The sequence below is a fragment of the Panthera pardus genome, unplaced genomic scaffold, assembly GCF_024362965.1.
Source record: "Panthera pardus isolate Hobbes unplaced genomic scaffold, ASM2436296v1 HiC_scaffold_24, whole genome shotgun sequence".
Classification (NCBI taxonomy): Eukaryota; Metazoa; Chordata; class Mammalia; order Carnivora; family Felidae; genus Panthera; species Panthera pardus.
The window spans coordinates 136,001,802-136,023,874 of record NW_026526810.1 but is presented as its reverse complement, the minus strand read 5'-3'; the positions used below and the strand labels follow the sequence as shown (position 1 = coordinate 136,023,874).

The 22,073-nt window shown below is 53.7% G+C and overlaps 1 protein-coding gene across 2 annotated transcripts; it reads right to left on the bottom strand.

The window, feature by feature from the left end:
- Positions 1–1,990: 1,990 nt before the first annotated feature.
- On the bottom strand, positions 1,991–18,725 carry ZNF839 (zinc finger protein 839). Of its 2 annotated transcripts, none has more exons than XM_019462302.2 (8): positions 18,357–18,725; positions 12,180–12,983; positions 9,278–9,517; positions 7,508–7,600; positions 6,708–6,857; positions 3,897–4,043; positions 3,667–3,760; positions 1,991–2,997 (listed from the first exon to the last, which is right to left on the bottom strand). In XM_019462302.2, the coding sequence occupies exons 1-8, from the start codon at positions 18,654–18,656 to the stop codon at positions 2,129–2,131; spliced, it is 2,697 nt and encodes an 898-aa protein (XP_019317847.2). In that variant the 5' UTR covers positions 18,657–18,725; the 3' UTR covers positions 1,991–2,128. The 2 variants fall into 2 exon arrangements, with proteins under 2 accessions (XP_019317847.2, XP_019317848.2); XM_019462303.2 differs by lacking the exon at positions 18,357–18,725 and adding an exon at positions 16,739–16,998.
- Between the last annotated feature and the right edge of the window lie 3,348 nt (positions 18,726–22,073).

The following is a 22,073-nucleotide window of genomic DNA, read 5'->3' as shown; positions in this document are numbered from 1 at the left end:
ATTTAGACACACGGAGGGGAATCACCAGAAAGGAGAAGGTGCTGGTCTTGGCTGAAGGGGCAGAGGGCTGAGGCCGGGCCAGCAGTGCTTGGCACGGGCCTTCCGGTAGCTTCTGGCATTTCAAGCTACGTGCTTACTATTCCCCAGATGAAAATAGACATTCTTTGAAATGTAGACCTCAGAGGACATCGAGGTCCGGCTCGCCCTCGGCCCCTCTTCTGATTCAACGCTCCCCACTCCCCCACTCCCATGACCCCTGGGGAGGACGAGGCAGAAGAGCCTGACTGGGGTGGGGGGCGGGGGGGGGAGGTGGCTGCAGGGCCCTCGTGCTGTCCAGGGAACAGAGAAAAAGGACTTTGCTTCATTGCATTTAGTAGTGACAACAGTTGAACAGGAACTTGTAGGAGGTAAGTGCTGAAAACACGTCCTCACTGAGGGTCCACACCAGCCCCCCGGGGGAGTCGCTTGGGTGGTATCTGTCCCTGAGTCTGTGATCTGACACCTCTTCACTCCTGCCCCTAATCTGAGCATCTCGAGTTATAAGTACTGTGAATGCAGAAGAAAATTCTTTACGAGAAAAGAAAATGTCCATTTGTTTTCTATGTAATAAAGTTTGCTGAGGTGGCGCTGTGATGTAGAAGCTGTTTTACACATCTGCCCGCTCAGGGACCTCGTGAGCGCTGCCCTGGCGGGTACAGCACAGGTATCCCAGAGCAAAGGCCTGTCGGCCCCTCAATGGAGCACGACCAGCAGGTCAAATTAATGTCAAATTAATGAGCATCCTGGGGGACCTGGGAGGCTCAGGTCATGACCTCGAGGTCCATGGGTTCGAGCCCCGCATCGGGCTCGCTGCTGACAGCACAGAGCCTGCTTCAGATCCTCGGTCTCCCTCTCTCTCTCTGCCTCCCCCCTCCCCCACTGCCCGGTTTTCTCTCTCAAAATAAATAAACTTAAAAAAAAATTAATGAGCATACTGCCAGGGCCCCCTGTTGTTTCCAGCTCTGTTCAGCAGAATGAGGATGTTTAACTCCATTAAATTTACTAATGTAAATTACTAACTCCATTAGTAAAATTTACTAATTTACTATCCACTTATAGAAGCACATCCACAATGGTGAAAGTAAGATGCACTGGGATGTTCCGTAATATCCTATAAATTGAAACTAAATTTGTATTTAAAGGGCCTGGGTCCAGACCATGGACCACGGGGCCAGGTTGGACTCAGTCTGTTGCATTAGGTGCCTGACGAGGGTTCTGAACGATCCCCAGGCAGGAGGCTCGGTCCTCACTCCAGGGCCCCAGGACGGGACTCGCTCTGGGCTCCTGAGAAACGCTCGAGGCCGTGGGACGTACCGTGGCTTGCTCGTTGCTGGCTGCTGTGTCCTGGGACACCGCCCTTCTGCTCTGTCGAACTGGCTCTGAAATCAAGCAAAAAGACAGGAAGATGGCCGGGGACGAGGCCCGCGCCTGCACAGCAGGGCCCGGGGGTGGGGGATAGCCCGGATCCCCAGCACTGCCTGCTCGGGGTCCCTCCTGACAGTCTCCCTGGGGGAGAGGACACCTGTGGCGTCTGAAGGTGGACAAATCACCTTCCTTTTTCGCTCCGCCTAACGAAGCCAAGGAAAACATTCAAAAGAGAAGAGACCTTAACAGGTGACTTTGTGAGCGAGACCCCAGAGGACTGGGGCTCTGACCTCAGCTGCCCCCTGCAGTGGGCCCCTCATGCATTAAGTACAAGCAGAAACGATTTTCTTTCCTACTTCCCGGGGGTGGGGGCAGGATGGCGAACTTAGATCTTTAATAAACCCAGATGTGGCGGGAAAGCAGCACATCACCCAGGAGAGAAAGGGACATGGTTCTGGGGGAGCAAGGTGGCAAGTAACAGTGTCGTGGTGCTAACTGTGGGTCGTCTCTAAGGCTGGCTGCGTCAGGGGACCGCTCTGCCATCAGCACGAAGGCAAGCAAGATACAGGAGAAGGTAGACAGACGGTCAAGTAAAAAGACGTTATTCTTTATAAATAAGATGTCCGTTTGTGTCTGTATTCACAGTAGAAAAATACACATTACTTCACATAGACCTTCTTTGGATAAAACACACACACGTCCAGGACTGAGGTCCGGCTCTGCTTCACTGTGAGGGCTCTGCCTCTGTGGTTTCTAGAGGGACCCCTTCCGGGGGGGCCGTCTGCAGGGCGGGCCCCTCCATACCGGCCACTATGACAACATCTTCCTCCCCGGACACCATGGAACCCGGATGGGACAAGATCAAGCCGTCGGAAGTCTGAATAAATATCTGTTCCCGTCCCTGAGACAAAAATTCATGGCACCCGTTGGTGATTTCAAAAGCCACGGCTTCTCCAGCAGCAACAATGTTCTCCAGTTCTCTCTGGTCAGCGTGCGCCTCGGGCCCGGCGGGGAAGTGGTCCACACCCCCTGCGTGGCTTCCCTGACCACCATCGGTGGGCGGCGACCCGGCCTGGGCCGGCTGAGGCCCCGGCTCGGGCACGGTCCTGGGGATGCAGTCAGCTGGCCCCACGTCCACAGACAAAACCCTCTCCAGCAGAGGGCCGGCAGCCTCTGGAAACAGGACGTCGCTGGGGCCAGACCGTGGGCCTTTCCAGAGGGAGCCATGCCTCTCAAGGTCTCCAGGCCCGGAAGGCGGCAGGGATGCCACCCCTCCAGGGAACATCAGGGTCCTGCAGAGATCCCCGCTGCCCGGGCTGTTCCCAGTTCCGTTCCAGTCTGCGGAGCGTTCCTGAGCATTCTCTCCAGGGAGGGCTGGCACGCGCCCCTGTGTCTGCGTCCCGGGCTCTCCTGACTGAGGACACACACTCAGCCCACTGACGTTCTCGCACGAGAGAGCAGGAGCCCCACACCCGCTCTTGGCCTTGGGGTCAGCAAATGCCTGCAGCTGCCGGCCTGCGCGACCAGACACCGGCGCCATGTGGCTTCCTCCTGGACGGCGAGGGGCGTTCCCGCTCGCTGGAAGGGCAGGACCTAAACAGTTCAAGAAAAACAGGTAAGCGTCCATGTGCCGTGACATGGCCTGCTCACTGCGCTCGCTGTCCAAGACCAGCAGGTCCAGAGTAACTTCCTGGCAGAACGCGTGGACACGTAAACTCTCCTTGCTACTCGGGACTGGCAGCTTCCAAGTGTGGATGAAGTTCAGAGGCGATACTGATTAGTCAGGTGAGGGGAGCCGTGTGGCCAACAGGGGCCCGGGTTTCCACTGCTCTCCCTGAATAAAGCTGCCCTCCCCTGCAGCAGAATTCAGTCGTAAGTTCTAAAGAGCAGAATGCCTCTTTCCATTGGAGACTTGAGGGTCAAGCAGGGTATCGGGCAGTTTTAGGAAGCAGCAGAACCATTCTCAGTGCGCTGTAGGCTCAGGGTCTGGTTGAGAGGTTCTGGTTCGAACAGAATAAAAGCCAGAGGAGGGCTTGTTTCCAGGGTTAAACCTCAGCCGGCACTTACAGCCAGGCCCCAGACATGGGCTCTTCATTTCAATAAGGGATTCGAGAGAGCCTCACAGACCTCGAGAGTTACAGGGAACGAGAGAGAACCACAGGACCCCGGGAGGTGGGGATAAGACTTGAGAGAAACCAGGTTCTCTTCAATCCGGCCACAGGGGCACCCAGGAGTGAGAAGCAGGCCTGGGAGGCGCTTTACCCTGGTTGGCGGCTGGGGCTCCGCCGTCAGTGGTGTCCTGGGGCGGAGGGTCTCTTCTGGTCTTCTTCACCCAGGCCGGCGCCCCGTCCGCGGTCTGCAAAGAGGACACCGGGGGAGCTAAGCCTAGGAGGGAGCGGGCAGGCTCGCACCGCTCCTCCCCGGAGGACAGCGCCGTGGGCTGCAGTCAAAGCGCCGAAACTCGGCACCGCACCCGCTTCGACGGCACCCACCTCGTTTCCCCGCTTCTGCTGGCCGGCCTCCTTCAGCTCGGCCCGGGGGTCCCAGCCCGTGTCCCCGCTGGTGCGCTGCGCTGGGACGCACTCTGTGTGCGCTTCCCGCCTCCTCAGGAATTCTGTGATTCCTAAAGACTCGGCCACCTGAGGAGGGAGGGTGACAGAGAGGAGCTGCGCTCAGCAGCACGTCGGCAGTAATGGCAGGGCCGAGGCGCGTCCGAGAGGGGCCGCCCGAACGACGGGAGAAACAAAGACACGTGAGAAGTTCCGTGGAACAGCTGGGGAGAAAACGGGTCCTATCAGAACCAGAAGGTTCTGTGTTAGCACGGTGCAGAGAGGACACCAAAGGGGTTTTTCTTTTTTAATTCACTACGCTGTCCTCAGTGTCGTCGGCAGTCAGACGGCATCGGACACCGGAGTGACTGCTTGCCTCCTGTTCTCCTGTGTTTGATTTCCACTGGAACCGGCAGAAAACAATCCCACCCATTCCAGAACAATATCTCCTCTTGCAGGCAGTGGACAGGGTGAGGGTCTGGGAGTCTGAGGGTCATGTTGGGCCCCGGCTTCTGTGCTCCCGGAATCTTCCTGGTCTTGTGAGGGGGCTGCAGCTGCCCTGGGGGCATTCTGTGAAGCGACAGCTGTCACTGTTTACACGTGAACACGGGAAGGGACCACGGAGCAGGAGGGGAGGAGGCAGGGAAGGAGGGGCAGCAGATCAAGGTCTGAGCAGAAGACAGACAGCCCCTTGAATTCAGTGCCTCCCAGCCTGTCTGTGTCCCCTTGCAAGCTAAGCCACGGTCTGTGCCCCTAGGAGGCTGTGGCTCGGCCTGAACTGCCTGCGAGTGTGGGTCCTGACAGGCGTGCACAGCAGCCGTGTGTGTCCAGTCTGCCTTGTGACGGGAGGACACCCACACCTGCCGAGCTCACAGTTTAAAAAACACGTGACTCTTGGGGCACCTGGATGGCTCAGTCGGTTATGCATCCGACTCTTGATTTCGGCTCAGGTCCCGAGCTCACAGTTGGTGGGTTCGAGCCTCACGTCGGGCTCTGCACGGACAGCACGGAACCAACCTGCGATTCTCTCTCTCCCCCTCTCTGCCCCTCCTCTGCCAGCACATACTCTCTCTCTCTCAAAATAAATACATAAGCTTTAATAAATAAATGTTGCATTTGTATAAAACTAATGACCAACCCCCCCCCCCAAAAAAAAAAAGAACAAAAACAAAACAACCCTCGTTCTGTCAGAGTGTGGATCAAGACTTCTTGCTACGGAAGTAACCTAGTCTGCGTGACACTAACCCTAAGAACAGGCGGGCAGACCCATGACCAGGTCAATGAAATCTTGAGAGCAGTTGAAGCAACAGGCCCAAGTGTTCCTTGTGGTTGTGAAAGAGGGCTGTGGCTGCCCCTTCCTGCCCTCAGACGCACTAGTGGGGCTCTCCTTTCCAGGGTCCCCTGGCTCAGGCAGCAGACCCTGAGGGCAAAGCGTACCCTGATGGGAACCGAAACTACCCCCTCCAGCAGTAAGGACTGCCCTGACCCAGAAAGACCCCTCCCATGATTGACCCCAACACAATGATCCATTTAACCTTCACTGCCCACCGCCAGGTTCCCGCCCCCTCTGCCCCACATTTTCCTTCTCTAAACCTACAAGTATTTTCAGTAGTTTAGAGACAGTCTCTGAGACACGAGTGTGCCCCAGCTACCATTGTACAAGTATGTTTTTAAATAAACAAGCATTACTTAAAAGCATGGCATCACTCAGTGCTCCATTTCAAGGTGGGCCTGAGACCTGGGGGCCCGGCCAGCACGGACCCCTGAATGATGTGGCCACGTGGGGCACGCTAAGCCCAGCAAAGGGTTTTATCCAAAACAAGTAAAACCACATCAGTTCAAACCAGATTTCTGCCCAGGACCCAGTACAGCCAGAGGCAACTTGATGGAGACAATGACAGGGGAATGAGAACTGTGTCTGAACAGCCACGGACAGGATCTATGGTCACCGTCCCCCAGCCCTCAGTAAGCACTGCAGTCACCACTGAGTGAGAGTGTTCTGGACCTTTCAAGGTTCAGTCAGCCCGTCCGCATTCCTGAGTTTTCTGAAACAAGCACCGTTTGCTTTTATATTAAAAAAATGTTGGGGGAGGGGGGGTGCCTGAGTGGTTCAGTCGGTTAAGTGGCCGACTTCAGCTCAGGTCATGATCTCACTGTTTATGAGTTCGAGCTCTGTGTCGGCTTGTACTGACAGCTCAGAGCCTAGAGCCTGGAGCCTGCTTCAGATTCTGTGTCTCCCTCTCTCTCTGTTCCTCCCCTACTCACACTCTGTCTCTCTCAAAAAATAAATAAACATTAAAAAAAATTTTTAAAAAATGTCGGGCGCCCAGCAGCCTCAGTTGGTTAAGCTTCCGACTCTTGATTTCAGCTCAGGTCATGATGTCATGGTTCATGAGTTCGAGCCCCGCATTTGGCTTGGGATTCTCTCTCTCTCTCTCTGCCCCTCCCACACGTGCGCTCTCTCTCTCAAAATAAACTAAAATAAAACAGTCACTTGGTGGGAAAAAGAGCTGAAAAGCAGTTGGCTATGAAGATGTCACTACTGAAAACAGCCTCCTCAGGGGTGCCTGTCTGGCTCAGTCAGTGGAGCGAGCGACTCCCGATCTCGGGGTCATGAATTCCAGCCCCACATTGGGCATAGAGATTACTTTAAAAAAATAAATAAGTAAAAATAACAACATTCTCCTCTTTACACGCATATCCTTCTTTTAGCAAATCTAAAAGCAAAACTTTCTTCCCAGGTGAGACCGTTACCTTGTCGTTGCTTATTTCCAGAGGCTCCTGGGAACACAGACCAGAACCACTGAGGTAATCTTGGCACATTTTCTTAACCCTTTTATGCAACTCTTCAAATTCCTTATACACAGCTGGGAACAAAGGTTTTGCTAGATGACCTGTCTCAACCTTTGTGAAGATAAAGGTGACAAGAAATGTTTTAACCAGAGGCAACGAAATGACAAACACAGGGGCTTGGAGGCGGGAAGGATACGAGCTTGTCAGGCCGTCCGCGGCCCGTCATCTCCTCCACTCGCCAATGACAGCCCACACGTGCCTGGCCCCGGACGGGGCCACAGAGCAGACCACCTCCAGGGTGACAGCCGCAGGGGGACTGTGGGCCGAAGCCCCGAAGAAGGGGTCGCGGGGGGGGCAGGAAGGGGAGACGGAAAGGTCCCGGGGACGGGCCGGCAGGCAGGAGGGGCCCAGGCCTTCACTCCTCCCGGGAGCCGTGCCGGCACCTCTCCGAGTCAGAGCGGGCTCACCAGGGAGGAGGTGCCCGAGAGGAAGGTGACGGGCACCGGGGGCCGGCCCTGCTTTGCTGCCACCACTTTCTTGCCTCCCACATGAGGTTAAAACAGGCAAGGGGGTCCTCGAGCAGCCTCTGGGAGACCTGGCCGAGTAGGCACCGGTGGGGCCAGCAGGCTCCCCTCAGCTCTGTCCTGGAGGAGGGACACGATTCCAAACGGCCCGGCTCGTTCTAAAACAAATGCGAAGGATGTCTTTCGAAATAACTTCAAATCGGCCGTGCGTCCTCTAGACACGCTCAGGAGACTCACCTTCATCAGAAGAAACTCGTACACGGTCACCACCTGAGCCAGCTGAGGCAGCACCAGGTCCACGAGAGCCTCTCGGTCACACTGCTGGAGAAACTGCCAGAAGAAAGCATTTAACAGCTTCAAAAGCCCCAAAATAATCCCCAGCAGCCAAAAAGTTGGCGCCGAAGAATATAAAAGACCTAAAGTTCCCCCAAATCGCAGTGATTAAGCGACTCTCTAACATTCTGTTTGTTAACGATCTCACTCGATCCGTTAACAAAGTCTGTGACCAATTCTGGAATCAAAGTTTGACTCCCCTGGGACGGCTGAGCGTAGAGGGGGGTACCAGGTCCTGGAGAAGGAACGGTGTTCCCTGCTCTCCGGGGGCACTAACTAGTGCCCGAGATGAAAATGCAAACAAGTGTGGGGCAGCCTGCGGTTGGGAGACCACCGCCAAAGGACAGGCCAAAGAAGAGGAGGCCCCGAGGTGAATGCAGGGGTGGGGGGTGTGGGGAGAGGGATGCGGGGAGGGCACAGTCCTCAGGACTAGGGGAGGAGCATGAATGACTGTGGGTTCCCAGTTGGGCGCAGGGCAGACCCCCGGGCAAGTTAGACAGGAAGCGAGCTTGGGGGCTCCCCTTGGAAGGGGAGGGCAGGGGAGGTACAGGCCGGGCCGCCCCGTGGGAGCGCTGAGGCTCAGGAGCCAAGTGAATTAGCAGGTACAGGAAGTACGTGGGTGTCCTCGAGGGAGGATGGCCTGAGAAACCAGACGGAGGAGGTCACCCAGGGCAAGGTCACCCAGGGCGGCAATGATGTGGACGGGGAAGGGACCAGTCTCAGAGACAGGAAGTCTTAAGAGGCACAGGGAGCTCACGAACCATTCGGGTTCGTCATCTATTAAGTGGAGATAATGATTATGGAACCAATGAAATGAAGTAAACCTGGAACTTAGCTTGGGGGCAGGGCGGAGAGCGTGGCCGAGCTGCCACGCACAAAGTGCTCAATAGATGGCGGTATTTCAAGTGTTAATGACTGAATCGAGTCGAGGACCACCTTCCCTCCTGCTCCTAAAATCTGTCATCCGGGATTAATGGACAAGCCCAATGAGAGGAAAGCGAAGTCACTGGGTTTAAACTTCCAGCTAGAATATGTAAGCTCATGACGCTTTCTAGGAAAGCTTCCTCACCGAGAACCTCTCGTCCCCTTGTGTGTGACTCTGGAGGCCCTGGTTCCCTGGTGGCCACTCTGAGAGCAGCTGTCTCGCTCACTCACTACCTCGCACTCTCTTTGCTCCTGTTCACTTCTTTAAGACACGCAGCTGGCCGTTACCAGGCAAATAAATACCGCCGAGCCAAAGACAATCGGGATGAATTTAGGGTCTCACTTTTCTAAATCAGTCCCCTTAAATTCACTAAGCTTACTTTCAAGGGACTGGAATGGAGATTCCAGGGTTCAAAACCTGAAACATGATTTTGTACCTTAAAATTTTGTACAGAAAAATAGAAACTGCCTGTTTCCTAAACTGCTTATATGAAGACATAGCTTACAATCATTCCCAAACGTGTAACGGCAGGCAGCCCGAAAGCCCTCTTGTTATTCCAAACCAGTAAACCTAGAATTATTTCAGGTAACACTGTTCCTGAAGTTATTACACACTTCGTCCAACTACGTTCCAGGCGAACTATTTCGTTGCTCTGGGTGTTTTACTTTTGACTCAGAAACCTACCAGCGGATTGCCACACGCCATGCCAAAGACACGGGTTTCAAGAACAGGGTCTAAGAGCCACGCACCTCCTTGAGCCGGGCTCTGGCCGCCGAGGCGCTCTGTGCACCTGCCACACAGGCACCGGAGCGCCCACGCGGGTGAGCGGCTCTGCCTCGCCCAAGGACGGCCTCGCTGGCCTCTGCAGGGGCTGCTGCGAACTCGATTCGTCTAGGGCCTGGGTGTCTCTCTGATCCCACGAAGGCCGAATAATTTCCATCTTCTGGTTCAGACACCAAGGCGTCTTCAACTTCTACAGACGGGCTATTCTAGAGAGCGTTACGTGCCCAAAACAAAAATGAAAGAATCATACTTTATACGCCATAGTGACAATCCTAGAGCCAAACAGTGTCACGTCAAAAGCAAAGAACTTGAGAAATTATTTCTTCTCTGCATTATTAAGACACATTAACTATAATCGACGCACCTTAAACTTTCCCAACAGAGTTCCTTGTTGAGACATCCGGTATTAGCCAGCCGGTAAGTCTGGGTTGGCCAGCCATAACCCTGGAAGTTGCCCAAAATGAAACAGGAGACTTCTCTGACACCACCGTCATCTTAAAACTGAACCTGAAGTTCGGTCATTCATACCTTACGCGTGATTTTTAAAAATTTTATTATTTTTTATCAGGTATATTTCAAATGCCATGAAATTCATACTTTGAACATCTATAGTTCAGATTTTCATGCACTGACAAGGGTGTGTCACCATCACCACCATCTAATCCCAAAACATGTTCATACTCCCCCCTGCACCCGTCAGCATCATTCATTCTTCCCTGCCCCCAGGCTCTGGGAGCTGCTAGTCTACTCTCTGTCTTGTGGATTTGCACGGCTTTTGGACAGACTCTTGGATCTGACGCCAGCTACTTCCTCACTCGGTGCCAACTCCCCCTCTGAAAACAGGAACAATGCACCTGCATCTCCCAGGACTGCTGGAAGCTTAAATGGATTCAAGGAACACACTTCACGTGGCAGCCGGCACAAAGTCAGTCCCCTGAACTCTTACGGAATTTTCCCTCTACATCTTCACTAGTGGAGCTGCAGGAGCAACGCCAGGTCTGTCTGTGGCCCTAGGTGCCGTGAGTCTGCTCACGGGAAAGGACAGGAGAGACACAGGCCTGCGTGTCCCTCCCCACCGCAGCAGCCGGAGGCACCCCTCCCACGCAGTCTGGACAGCCGCCATGCCCGAGGCCAGGCCTGCACTCGGGGACTCTGGTATCCACACGCTGCTTCTGCCGTGGGGTCGCATTTCATCACTGAAGGAAGCAGGACGTGCCGGTTAGCCTGGTCAACCCGAGACACTCCCGCACACACCTGTTGTCCCTTGGAATTGTGAATAGTGCCCCTTTCACTCTCAGAATGTCCTGGTTTGGATGATGAACTATAGATCACCGTGGTCCCATTTCAACTTAAGAAAGTAGAGAGAGGGGCACCCGGGTGGCTCAGTCGGTTGAGCGTCTGATTTCGGCTCAAGTCATGATCTCAGTTCGTGAGTTTGAGCCCCGAGTCAGTATCTGCACTGACAGTGAGGAGCCTGCTTGCGATTCTCCCTCTCTCTCTCCCCCTCCCTACTCACACTTTCTCTCTCTTTCTCTCAAAAATAAATAAATATTAAAAAGAAAAAAAAAAAAGGTAGAGAGGTTTCTCAAAGTTGGGGTTTTACCAGCCATGAGGGGTGCAGAACCTTCCCCAACAAGGCAGCCTAGAGTGTGGGCTTTGAAGTCAGAAGACCTCAACCTCAGTCTCGTTCCCACCTGGCAGAGTCCTAGGTGTGCCCCGACGGGATGCCCACCATCATCTGAGCCCCATGCACGTGTCTTGCACCTGACTTTCGGGGCTCTCACGGGATGGAGAAGACTTACAACACTCCCGCCCAAAGGAGGCGTGCAATCAACAGTATATTGTTAGTGTCCGTGTTACTAGTACTCAGGCTAACGCTACAGGGGACAGAGTACTTTTGAATCCTCACACGGGGCTGTTCCGTGGTTCTGCCACTAGACCTCAGTACAGATAAGCCGGGCCCAGACAAGATCTGTTCAGGCCCCAAGGAACCCATCTGAAAGCCAAAGCGGCCACCAGCCTCACCCCTCCTTCAGGAACCCCCGTCCCGCTGCAGGGAATGAGGTGGCCGGAGCAGACAGGCTCTCGATGACAACGTCTTCCGAGTCACTAAAATCACAAACTCCCAGCGACAGCCGAGTCAGTTCCAGTGCTGGTTTGTCTAACATTTCAGGAACTGCAAATACGATTGTCTAGCCAGAAGCACAGACACAAATAAAAGCCAACACAAGTCAAAGGAGAAGGAAGCAGGGAGGTTCAAGCGAAGCAGGTGAGGGTGACCACAGAGGTCTGCCGTTCGTTCAAGTGATCCGTCCGCATTTCGTAAATACCTGACCGCTCGTATGCGGCACACGAGGGCACACGACACGTTTAGGAACCTGAAACTGCTGTCCCTCAACTGTGGCGTGGTGGTGCAAAGTCAGAGTGGCTTCGACCTGCCTTGTCTGCTTGTGAGTTTCCAAAGGGGCAAGACGCGAAGATGGCATGTCGCTGCTGACGCTCCAGGAAGCGCCCCGGGGACCATCGCTCCCAACTGAGACCTTTCTCGGGGCCCGCTGTGACTTCAGCAGCAAGACCGGAGTGCTCTGCGGCTCGCGTTGCTGACCAGAGCTAGAGAATTCGCGGCTATGTTCCCATCGAACACGCCCAGTGAGGCTGGCGAGTACCCCACACAGAGGGTGCACAGCGCCTTGCTGGTCGGGCGGCGGTACAGACCGGGGGCGGGGGGGGGGGGGGGCGGGGGTGTCTCAGAGCCCCTGCCGTGACCTTGGACCTACTTGAGCCTTCACCTGAACCCCCATCAGATACCATAAAGCCCCACTTCGGGATGGGCAGGAAGAAGGACACAGTCACCAGTAGAAACATTACCTGCAGGCCACACGGTGGTGACTGGGCCCCTTCCTCACCCAGAAGAGCTGACGTGGGCAGCCCCGGGGACGGTAGGCTAGCCGTCCTGCCCTCGGCACAGCCTCGGATCGTGCTCCCGTTGGCCTTCTCAGACAGAGACACCTCCGGTTCTGGGTGGCCGTGGCCTGGATTGAGTTTAAGATGCCGGGCCAGGCCCCCTTTTCCTATGTAGGACTTCTCACACGTCTGACACTTGAAAGTCTTGGGCCTCAGGGAACAGCTCGACAGGTCAAACAGCGCCCGCTTTCCCCTCTGGTCGTCGTCATCTTCCACACTCAGCTCTGAGTAATCGTCAGAATCTGACAAGCGACCGTCAGCCAGGTCCTCCGTCTTGATGAACTTATAATCTTTGGCTTTATACTTGGGCGGTCGAGATATCCGTCCAGAACGCGTCTTCACTTTTAAAGATTTTTTTAGCTTCTCTGTGTGTTCTGTGTGCAAGCTGGAAATAAAGAAATTCGCTGAACCGGATGAAACAGATGTCACCGCCGGTGGGTCAGAAGCTGACAGAGGGGCCGGCGTGGCGCCCGGTCCTTGCGGAACCACCAGCTGCAGGGCGGGCAGTGGCCTCTGTACAAACACCCGAATCGGAGGGTAGTTACTTGGGAAGCGCGGCTGTGCCCGGAGCCCCAGCACGCCGGGCGCCCCCCTGGGTGGCTGGCTCAGCCCGGCTGTCCTGGGCTGGAGGGTGGCCAGCGGGGGCGTCGGCCTTTCCCGGTCTGTCATTTCTCCAGATATTACCTTGACACAAATGGCTTCCAGTTGCTTAAAGACAGAAAGAGAAAAGCGTTAGGCTTATCAATGGTTCTACCATTTTGCTCTCATCTTAACTGTATTATCACACGTGTTTCTAAATTATAAAATCCATCTTGTATGTGAGTCTATTTAACGTACCTGTACTGTTTCTAGTGATACACTTGACCTCACATCCATATGTGCATGTCGAAACATTTGCATAAACAAATTAAAAGTTCATGAAACCACTTACCATTTCTATACAAATGCCTTTTGATAGGATCTATCCTACGTTGTTTTTTTAAAAAAATACTAGTCAAGGGGTGCCTGGGTGGCTCAGTTAAGTGTCTGACTTTGGCTCAGATCATGACCTCCTGGTTCATGAGTTTGAGCCCTCTATTGGGCCCTGTGCTGACAGCACAGAGCCTGCTTTGGATACTTTGTCTACCCCCCCAAAAAAATAAAACATTTAAAAAATAAACACAGGGGTGCCTGGGTGGCTCAGTCTGTTGGGCATCTTACTTCAGCTCAGGTCATGATCTCGCAGTTCATGGGTTTGAGCCCTGCATGGGGGTCGGTGCTGACAGCTCAGAGCCTGGAGTCTGTTCAGATTCTGTGTTTCCCTCTCTCTCTGACCCTCCTCTGCTTGCTCATGGGCTCTCTCTCTCTCAAAAATAAACATTTAATAAATAAATAAATAAATAAATAAAGGTAGTCACAATCTACTAAATTGATTTCATGAACTAATAAGAAATATCCTTCTTTACAGTTGATTTGTATTTACTTGGAATTCTTAGTACTCTAACCTGGATTCAGTTCAATACATACGCTCTTTTTTTTTCTTTTTCCATTTTTCATGAAATCCTAGAAACAAAGAAGCCATAAGGAGCAATGTAACACAGGTTCCCACCACCTGCCTTAAAACATGCAGCACTTCCCTTTGAGGTGAAGCTCTGTGCTGTTCTCCCAGCCTGCGTGCCTTCCTGAGTGCTATTTGTCATTCACACGCATTTTTATATTATCTACGGAGCTACCCCCCAAAATCTGCACTTCGGTTTGGGCGTGTTTTTAAACTTCATGTAAGCGTACATGACCTGCTACAAGCTGGTGCAGCGTTTTCAGGTGTCTTACTTCCTGTCCGGCTTGTGAAATTCATCCACACCGCGGTGTGTAGCTCTCATTTCCTCCGCAGTCTGAGAACACTCGCCCGTTGACGGGCAAGTGTCCCTAACCTTGCGCTCTTGTTGTCTGCGTGGAACCTTCGCGGGTGTCTGTGTTCACGTGTGTGAGTTTCTCCAGGGCACATACCTGGGAGCAGGATGCTATCTTCAACAACTTTTTAACATCTAAGAAAGCGTTCAGTGCACGTACTTCCCGATGTGGCAATTCTGCTTCTTGGGTTCCATAAGAAACACTGGCATAGGTACAAAGATGTAGGTCTTGGGAGGGTCAAGGCAGCACGGTCTGCAAGAGCAAACCACCCACCGAAGGGGAGGGCTGCCCTCGACAATATTCCACAGATAATTACTGAGCAGTTACTATGTGCCAGACACAATGTTAGGTATACACCTGTCATGGGCTCAGGGGAGAGGCAGCAAGACACAAGGCTCATGGCCTCACACTGCAAAAACGATCAGCATCAGGGAGCCTGGGCGGCTTAGTCATGATCTCATGGATTGTGGGTTCGAACCCCGCGTCGGACTCTGTGCTGACAGCTCAGAGCCTGGAGCCTGCTTCGGATTCTGTGTCTCCCTCTCTCTCTGCCCCTCCCCCACTCATGCTCTCTCTAAAAAATAAATTAAAATTTTAAAAAATTAAGAAAGAAAGAAAAAGAAAGAAAGAAAGAAAGAGAAAGAAAGAAAGAAAGAAAGAAAGAAAGAAAGAAAGAAAGAAAGAAAGAAAGAAAATCAGTATCCTTCTCCAGAGAGTTAAGAAAGATGAACCTCATCATGCAGAGCAGATTTTCCCAACCTGGGCACAAGTGACATTTCAGACCATTAATTCTTTATTGTGGTGGCCATCCTGTGACTGCAGGATGTTGAGCAGTGTCCCTGCCTCCACCTACTAGATGCCGGTAGCACGCCCTCTCTTGGGACAAAAATGTCTCCAGACACTGCCAAGTGTCCCCAGCCGAGAACCACTGATTTGGGGCCACCGACAGGCCCTCTTTGGACTCGACCCCACACCAAGTGGGGGGTCAATACAAGTGTCACAAGAAGCAGAATGAAAACTCCCACTGAAACCACACGGGAGTACATCTGTCTGTGTGTGTGTTCCACATGTACCACAAACAGCAGACACAATCCGATATCCTGGGTGAGGAAGGGTACGCAGCTGGTGCCCTGAGGCCCCTGAGGGCCAGTCCTGGGCCACCTGTGAATCAAATGACAACTATCTTTTAATAATCACAGTTGTTTCACTTACTACCACTTAGAATGTCTAAGCTCTTAGGATATGACCAGATAATGCCGTTAAACACACACACACACACACACACACACACACACACACACACACCCCAAATCCTACTGTTTTAGGAATACTTCAGTGGCAAAACTGGTCTAATTTTTAAATCGGCTCCCCACGAGTTTACCAGGTGGGTATCATGCTCGATACTTTGGTATATGTTTATTTCACTCGGCAAACTTTTACAATTTACAAGGTATCTCCGTGTGCCAATGCCTACACAGAAGCAGGCCAGTGTGGGTGAGGGGGTGGGTGACATAGGTGAAGGGGATTAAGAGGTATAAACTTCCAGTTATAAAATAAGTAAGTCACGGAGGTGAAGAGCACAGCATAGGAAGTGTAGCCGATAACGTTGTAATCACACTGTACGGTGCCAGACGGTGACTGCACTTACCGTGGTAAACACTGAATAACGCCCAGGCTTGTGGAATCGCTACCTTGTACACCTGAAGCTAATATAATCCTGTATGTCAACTATACTTCAGTTAAAAAAAAACAACAACAAAAACATCAGCCAAGTCCTAGCCTCACTGAGGAAGAGGGCAGTTTCCCCGGCCGTCACCTGCAGACCTGCCGAGTCAGGACCTCCCACCCCGCAATCTGTACTCTGAAAAGCTCCACTGCCGATGTGGAAGGCAGACTAGGTTCCCTAAGGAATGCAGACAGGAAACAATGACACCACGGGGCAGCAGGTGCGATAAGAGAGGCAGGAGGCAGGAGGCAGGAACAGCCTGGTGGGTGGGTGGGGGAGGGTCTGGCTTCCCAGAAGAGACCCGAGAAGGCCGAATTTTTGGCCAGGTGGACAGGTAGTCTGACGTGCAAGGAAAAAATGAGTGAATGCACAGACGCATGAAAAATGGCACAGCATATTGGAAGAAACTGGGAATGTTTCTGTGGTGCAGGAACGGGGAGCATGGGAGGGATGCGAGCCCAAATCCGACCCACGGGAGTGCGTCCACTGGGTCTGTGCCTTCTGATCCACACCACCCTCCCCGCAGAGAACCACGAGACCGGGGTCCTCTAAGTGCACACTCCACCCTCCCCCCAACACTGCCTGTCGCCTTCCATATTTTCAACTGGGACCCACACTTCCATCTCTTCAACTAAGTCATTTCTGATCCCCTCAGCCCAAAATCAGTTCTCCTTTTCTCTAAGTGCATCGGTCCTTTATCTCTAGTTTTCCGACCTCGATGAGAAGTTACCTGAGTCACGTTTTACCTCATTGGTTAGACCATAACCTCCTCGGGTGCAAGGAACACACGTGGTTTGCCTCGGTGGCCCCCGTGGCACAGCTGGGGCTGACTCGACAGCAAACTTACATTATTGTGAGTGCAGGCAGAATTTATGTCATCCCAATTAGATCAGCCACAGAATACGGTCGTGCTGCTTAATGCTGATTAAGGTCGCTTGCATTTGACGGGCAATGTCACTTTTGGACTCTTCAAGCTGCCACACCAAACCCAAAGAGCTGGGGTCACCTTCAACAGGTGCTGGAGTGGGAGAACCCTGGGCAAAGTCACCCCGCCTCTCGGAGCTTGTTCCTTATCTGTAAAGTGCTGATACGAACACTTCTGTGCGCTTGCCCGGAAGTAAGCCCCCTGTGGTGCCAGGCATGGAGTAGACGCTCTGCACACAGCGGCCACCATCACCCGTCTCTCTCTTTTTTTAATGTTTATTTATTTGGGGGGAGGAGCAGGCAGGGAGAGAGGGAGACACAGAATCTGAAGCAGGCTCCAGGCTCCGGGCTGTCGAACTCAACGACCGGGAGATCATGACCTGAGCGGAAGTAGGACACTTAACAGACTGAGCCACCCAAACAGCAGCCACCGTCGCCCTTCTGACTCCGCCTATGTGGGAGTCAGAGCTAGAAAGCTCATCCAATGTCAATAAGGGAACCAAAGCCCAAAGAGGTTGGGTTACTCAAGGTCACACCTCTAGGAAGGAGTCTGGGCAGATTCACAGCTGTCTTCTCAAACTTTGGCGAGACACCTCTCCAGTCCTGACCCCCAACCCGGTACAACTCCCGGCGGCCAAAATCACTCGGTTAAAAAACCAAAACAAACAAAAAACAACGAAGGCTGTTGATTCTATCCTCTCTCTGTGTCTCCTAGTGGAAGCGGCATCTCTCTGGCAACTTTGGGCCGAGAAGCGCTAGTGTCACGTGCAACCCCAGTTCTGAGAGGGGACGTGGCTTTACAGACGACAGGAAGGACCTCTGGCTGCAGGAGCTCCCCCTGACCCCCTGGGCTTGGAAGAGCAGGCTCCGGTCTCCACTCCCCTAGTAACCAAGAGCTGCGGGCCCCAGGAGGTAGTAACGCGGGCACATGATGGGGTGTCGCATGCGGAGTGCTCTCACGTGTCTCCCTCGTTCAGCGCGCGGCAGGCGCCGTGCCGGGCACCGGCTACAAATCCGGGCACGACCCCCCAGGGTGCCAAGTCCCGCCTCAGACCGCTCTGCTGTGTGCTTAGTTCTGCCCCAAGCCCCCGAGTTGGCAGTCGCCGCCCTCCCCACTGGTTCCTTTCCATCCGTCCACGCCTCGGCTCCGGCGTCAGGCCTGCGGGCTCCTCGCTCTAAAGCAGCGTCCCCCGCCCCCGCCGCGTCCCTCCCCGAGTCTGCCTCTCGCCCTCCACGGAGGGTGTGCGAGGCCGCGCTTGCGCCGAGGCCAGCGCCTGGAACCCAGCGGGCGCTCGACGGACGCCGAGTGAACGGACGCAGGCCCGCGCGAGGGGCCGGGCGGCACGGAGGCCGCGGGCAGCGCTCGGAAGCGGGACGGCGGCCCAGCAGGCGCGTCGGAGGAGCTGCAGACGCTGGCGCGGTGACCGCTCAGTGTGGGCCGCCCGGAGCTCTCGGGCGGGCGGACGCCGCCTCTCCTGCCGCGCCGCTGCCCGGCCCCGCTCCGGGCCTCGGTTTCCCCCACGTCCCTCCCGGCGCCTCACCTGGGGCGGCAGCAGGCGCGGCGGGCGCGGGGGCTGGGCGCCGGGGCCCCGCTGCAAGGCGGCCTGCTGCGCCGCGTCCCGCAGCCGTCGCGCCGCGTCCTGCGGGACGAAGGGCGGCGGCGGCGGCCGCTCGGCCGGCGGCTGCGCCTTCGTCACCTGCTCCAGGACCCGCCGCAGCTGCTCGGGGTCCAGCGGGGCCACGCGCGAGGCGCTGCCGCCGGGGCCGGGGGGAGCCCGGCCGCCCCCGCCGCCGCCCCCATCCTCGCTGCCGTCCTCGGCCTCCGGCTCCGCGTCCGCCATGGCCGCCGAGACCGGGACTCGAACCCGCGCCGCCGAGCGACGGCGGCTCAAATGTGCGTCACCTGGGAAGAGCGGGGGACTACGAGTGCCCCGCAGGCCAAGACACCTTGGAAGGCGACCGCAACTGGTCGAGCCGGGCGGTGGGCGGGGCCTGGGTTGGCTCCGCCCCGTCGCCGCTTCGCCAAGGACAGAATGGGCCTTATTTTCCTCTCCCTTGTCACTGATGTGTTTAATTTTCAGGTGTCGCTCCTCCAGGAGCTATCCAGGGCCTCCCAGGCGGAGGTCTCCGGAGTTCCAGAGCCCCTTAGCCTGTCCAAAAGTTCACACTATCCAAAAATTCTCGACGTCATGTGCAGTAGAGTGCATTAGTCCCACGTTCTGCTTAATATAGATCCAGCAGGGGATCCAAAGTGTGCTCCCCTTTTTTAAAATAATTAGTTTTATTTTATTTATTTTTAAATGTTTATTTTGAGACAGAAAGAGGGCGCGGGCGGGGGAGGGGCAGAGAGAGGGGGAGAGAGGATCCCAAGCAGGTTCTGGGCCGTCAGCGTGAAGAACCAGAGGCAGGGCTCAATCTCCTGAATCCTGAGATCGTGACCTGAGCGGATAACGACTGAGCCACCCAAGCGCCCGTATTTTATTTTTTTAAATAGGCTCCACACCCAACCTAGGGCTTGACCTCACGGCCCTGAGATCAAGAGTCGCAGCTCCACCACCTGAGCCAGCCAGGCGCCCCTGAGGTGCGCATTTTTAACAAATGTGCGCCCTAAATTATTCCCAGGTCGATACATCCACCCATACTGGATGCACCTTAAGGGCCAAGATGATGTATTACACAGTGCTCAGCACAAGCGCCAGCTCAGATCAGCGAATGAATGATGCATGGATGAATGTGACCGAAGGAAGGAAGGAAGGAAGGAAGGAAGGAAAGAAGGAAGGAAGGAAGGAAGGAAGGACCTCCCCACCCCCCACACTTCAGTCCCATCCATCATAGCTCTACCACTCCCTCTTCTTCAGCCCAACCTTTCCATTCCCCCTCCTCTTCACTCTACTGGCTCTGTGCATCCTTCCCATCCAGTTTTGTAGCTGCTCGTGTATGTGTGTTTCTCAGCTCCCCTCCCCAGAGAGGACAGTAGGGCCATTGGTCAACAGTTATTAAGCATCTGCTGGGTAAGTCACCGTGCTTGCCTTTGGACCGTCCTGCCCTCTGTATACAGTCCAGGCAGCAGCAGGAGGAGGAGGAAACTGGCGTTTACGGTATAATATGATGAGTGCCTTGATGCCCATAAAAGCGGGGAGCCTGGGGAGCCAGGCTGATGTCCGCGAAGGTTCTGGTAGACTTTCTGATCATTTTTCTCTCCACGCGGTCATCATCATCATAGTCAATACTCACGCTGGATTCACTAAGCTCCCAACAGTGTTCTAACAATTCATTAATAGCCTCACTAAGGAGTGGCCAGAGGGGAGATCAAATTTGTGGAATGTGTTTCAATTCCTTAATCCTTCTTTCTAATTTTTTTTTTTCAACGTTATTTATTTTTGGGACAGAGAGAGACAGAGCATGAACAGGGGAGGGGCAGAGAGAGAGGGAGACACAGAATCAGAAACAGGCTCCAGGCTCCGAGCCATCAGCCCAGAGCCTGACGCGGGGCTCGAACTCACAGACCGCGAGATCGTGACCCGGCTGAAGTCGGACGCTTAACCGACTGCGCCACCCAGGCGCCCCAATCCTTCTTTCTTTAACTTTGAAATAAGACCTTCTCATTCTCACATCCTCAGATGTCAGAAAGGTCCTCTCTGACCCCTAAGCCAAGAACTGCCCTCTTCATTTAGAACAGAGTACTCACTCCATTTCATCATGTTTTTGAGCCTGTTGGGGGAGAGGAGATTTTTCTTCTATGCTCTTAGGTTCAGTCCTTAGGGGCCTGTGAATTAAGGTGACAAAAGACGGATTAACAAAAGAAAAGACAAAATTTAATCATGCATTTTTATTAATGTACCTACAGAATTCACATAAAAATGTGACTCATAGAGAAAGTTAGACGTGGGACCTATATACCATCTTAATAGGAGAAGAGAAGCGGGGGAAGGGCACTCGTGGAAAAATAAATGCCTTTTAAGAAAGATAAATGGACCCTTACCAGAGTAGATGGGAGATATGACAGCTTTGTGACAATGCCTGTATGGGTGTGGTTCCAACTACTCTCCTGTGACAAGAGTCCACCTTTCCTGATCGGTCCCAGGGAAGGGAATTTATCACAAATGAATCCTTTTGAATTTTTGGGGAAGGCTCTACTTTTAGGCAGGTAAGACTTTTCAGTTCAAATGCCTCCTGCTCAAAATAATTCTTATGCCACACAGGTGTATTCTGGACCCCTTCCAGCCTTGTTTGGGACAGTGTGCTGCTCTGAGGACAGCAATCTCAGCTGGCTCCTCTTCTGCCAGGTCCCTGCATCTAACAAGGTACCCAACACAGATATCCAAGGTGTGACGTCCAAACGGTCTATACTCAGTGTCAAGAGCCCCGGGTTCTCCTTCCTCTTTGGAAGAACAAGGGTCCCATCGCTGGCATTTAATGAGTGCTTTCACTACACACTGAGCACGTGCCAAGGGCTTTATGACTCTGGTCTATGGACTTGAGCTGTTACTGAGTTATACCAGAGCTTAACACATATGAGAGAAAAAGAGTGAATGTTTAGCAGATGTTCTCATTGGATACTTTTCAAACATGGCTAGAGCTCCTACTAGACCCTGATATAAGATGGCATTAGCCCTAAAATAACTGGCTTTTGTGTTAAACCACACATGCCTGAATACTTGCGGAGACTTGAACCACGAGTGAGAACTTCACCCAGTTGCCTTCTGGCTGCAAATGGCAGAACCAAGAGGAAAAAAATAAGGAGCCTAAGATCTCTCTGAAAAGGAAGAAAGTAGCAAGAGAAGGTTTCCAGATGCTTCCACAACTGTGTCTCACTAAAGACATGACAGGTGTTGGCTGGTCATTGTCTCCATGGGGGTTGGGGTTTGTGTCTTCTGTTCTGCTTCTAGAATCGCGAAGGGCCTGCAGTAGGAAGGCGCTCCCTAAGCATTTGTGGAATAAATTAAGTCCAGACCCGGATTTTCAATTCTAAGAACACCATGAAAATCCGGGACTCCACCGACAGTCCTCAGAAGCTCTGCATTAGGAAGCAACTGGCAGCGGCATCTGAGAGCATCCTAAAAAACAAACAAACAAACAAACACACCAAGGACAGCTGCCGGTGCGCACAGCGGGAGGGGACTTGGAGGGACGAACTTGCGCGGGATCCCGCCCCTTTCTCCCCAGTGGCTGCCTGCGCCAACTTCGGGGCCGAGTCCAGAACGATTCTGCGGCTCGCCGCTCACAGCCCTGGAAAGGCATGTTTAAACAAACAAAAA

Excerpts from the sequence above, each read along its gene's own strand:
- ZNF839 (XM_019462302.2), bottom strand. The coding sequence starts at position 18,656 with ATGGCGGACGCGGAGCCGGAGGCCGAGGACGGCAGCGAGGATGGGGGC. Across the intron at positions 12,984-18,356 it reads CGCGCCTGCTGCCGCCCCAG|CAACTGGAAGCCATTTGTGT; the intron begins GTGAGGCGCCGG and ends TCTGTCTTTAAG. Across the intron at positions 2,998-3,666 it reads AGCCCCAGCCGCCAACCAGG|GTCCTGCCCTTCCAGCGAGC; the intron begins GTAAAGCGCCTC and ends TGAACTGTTTAG.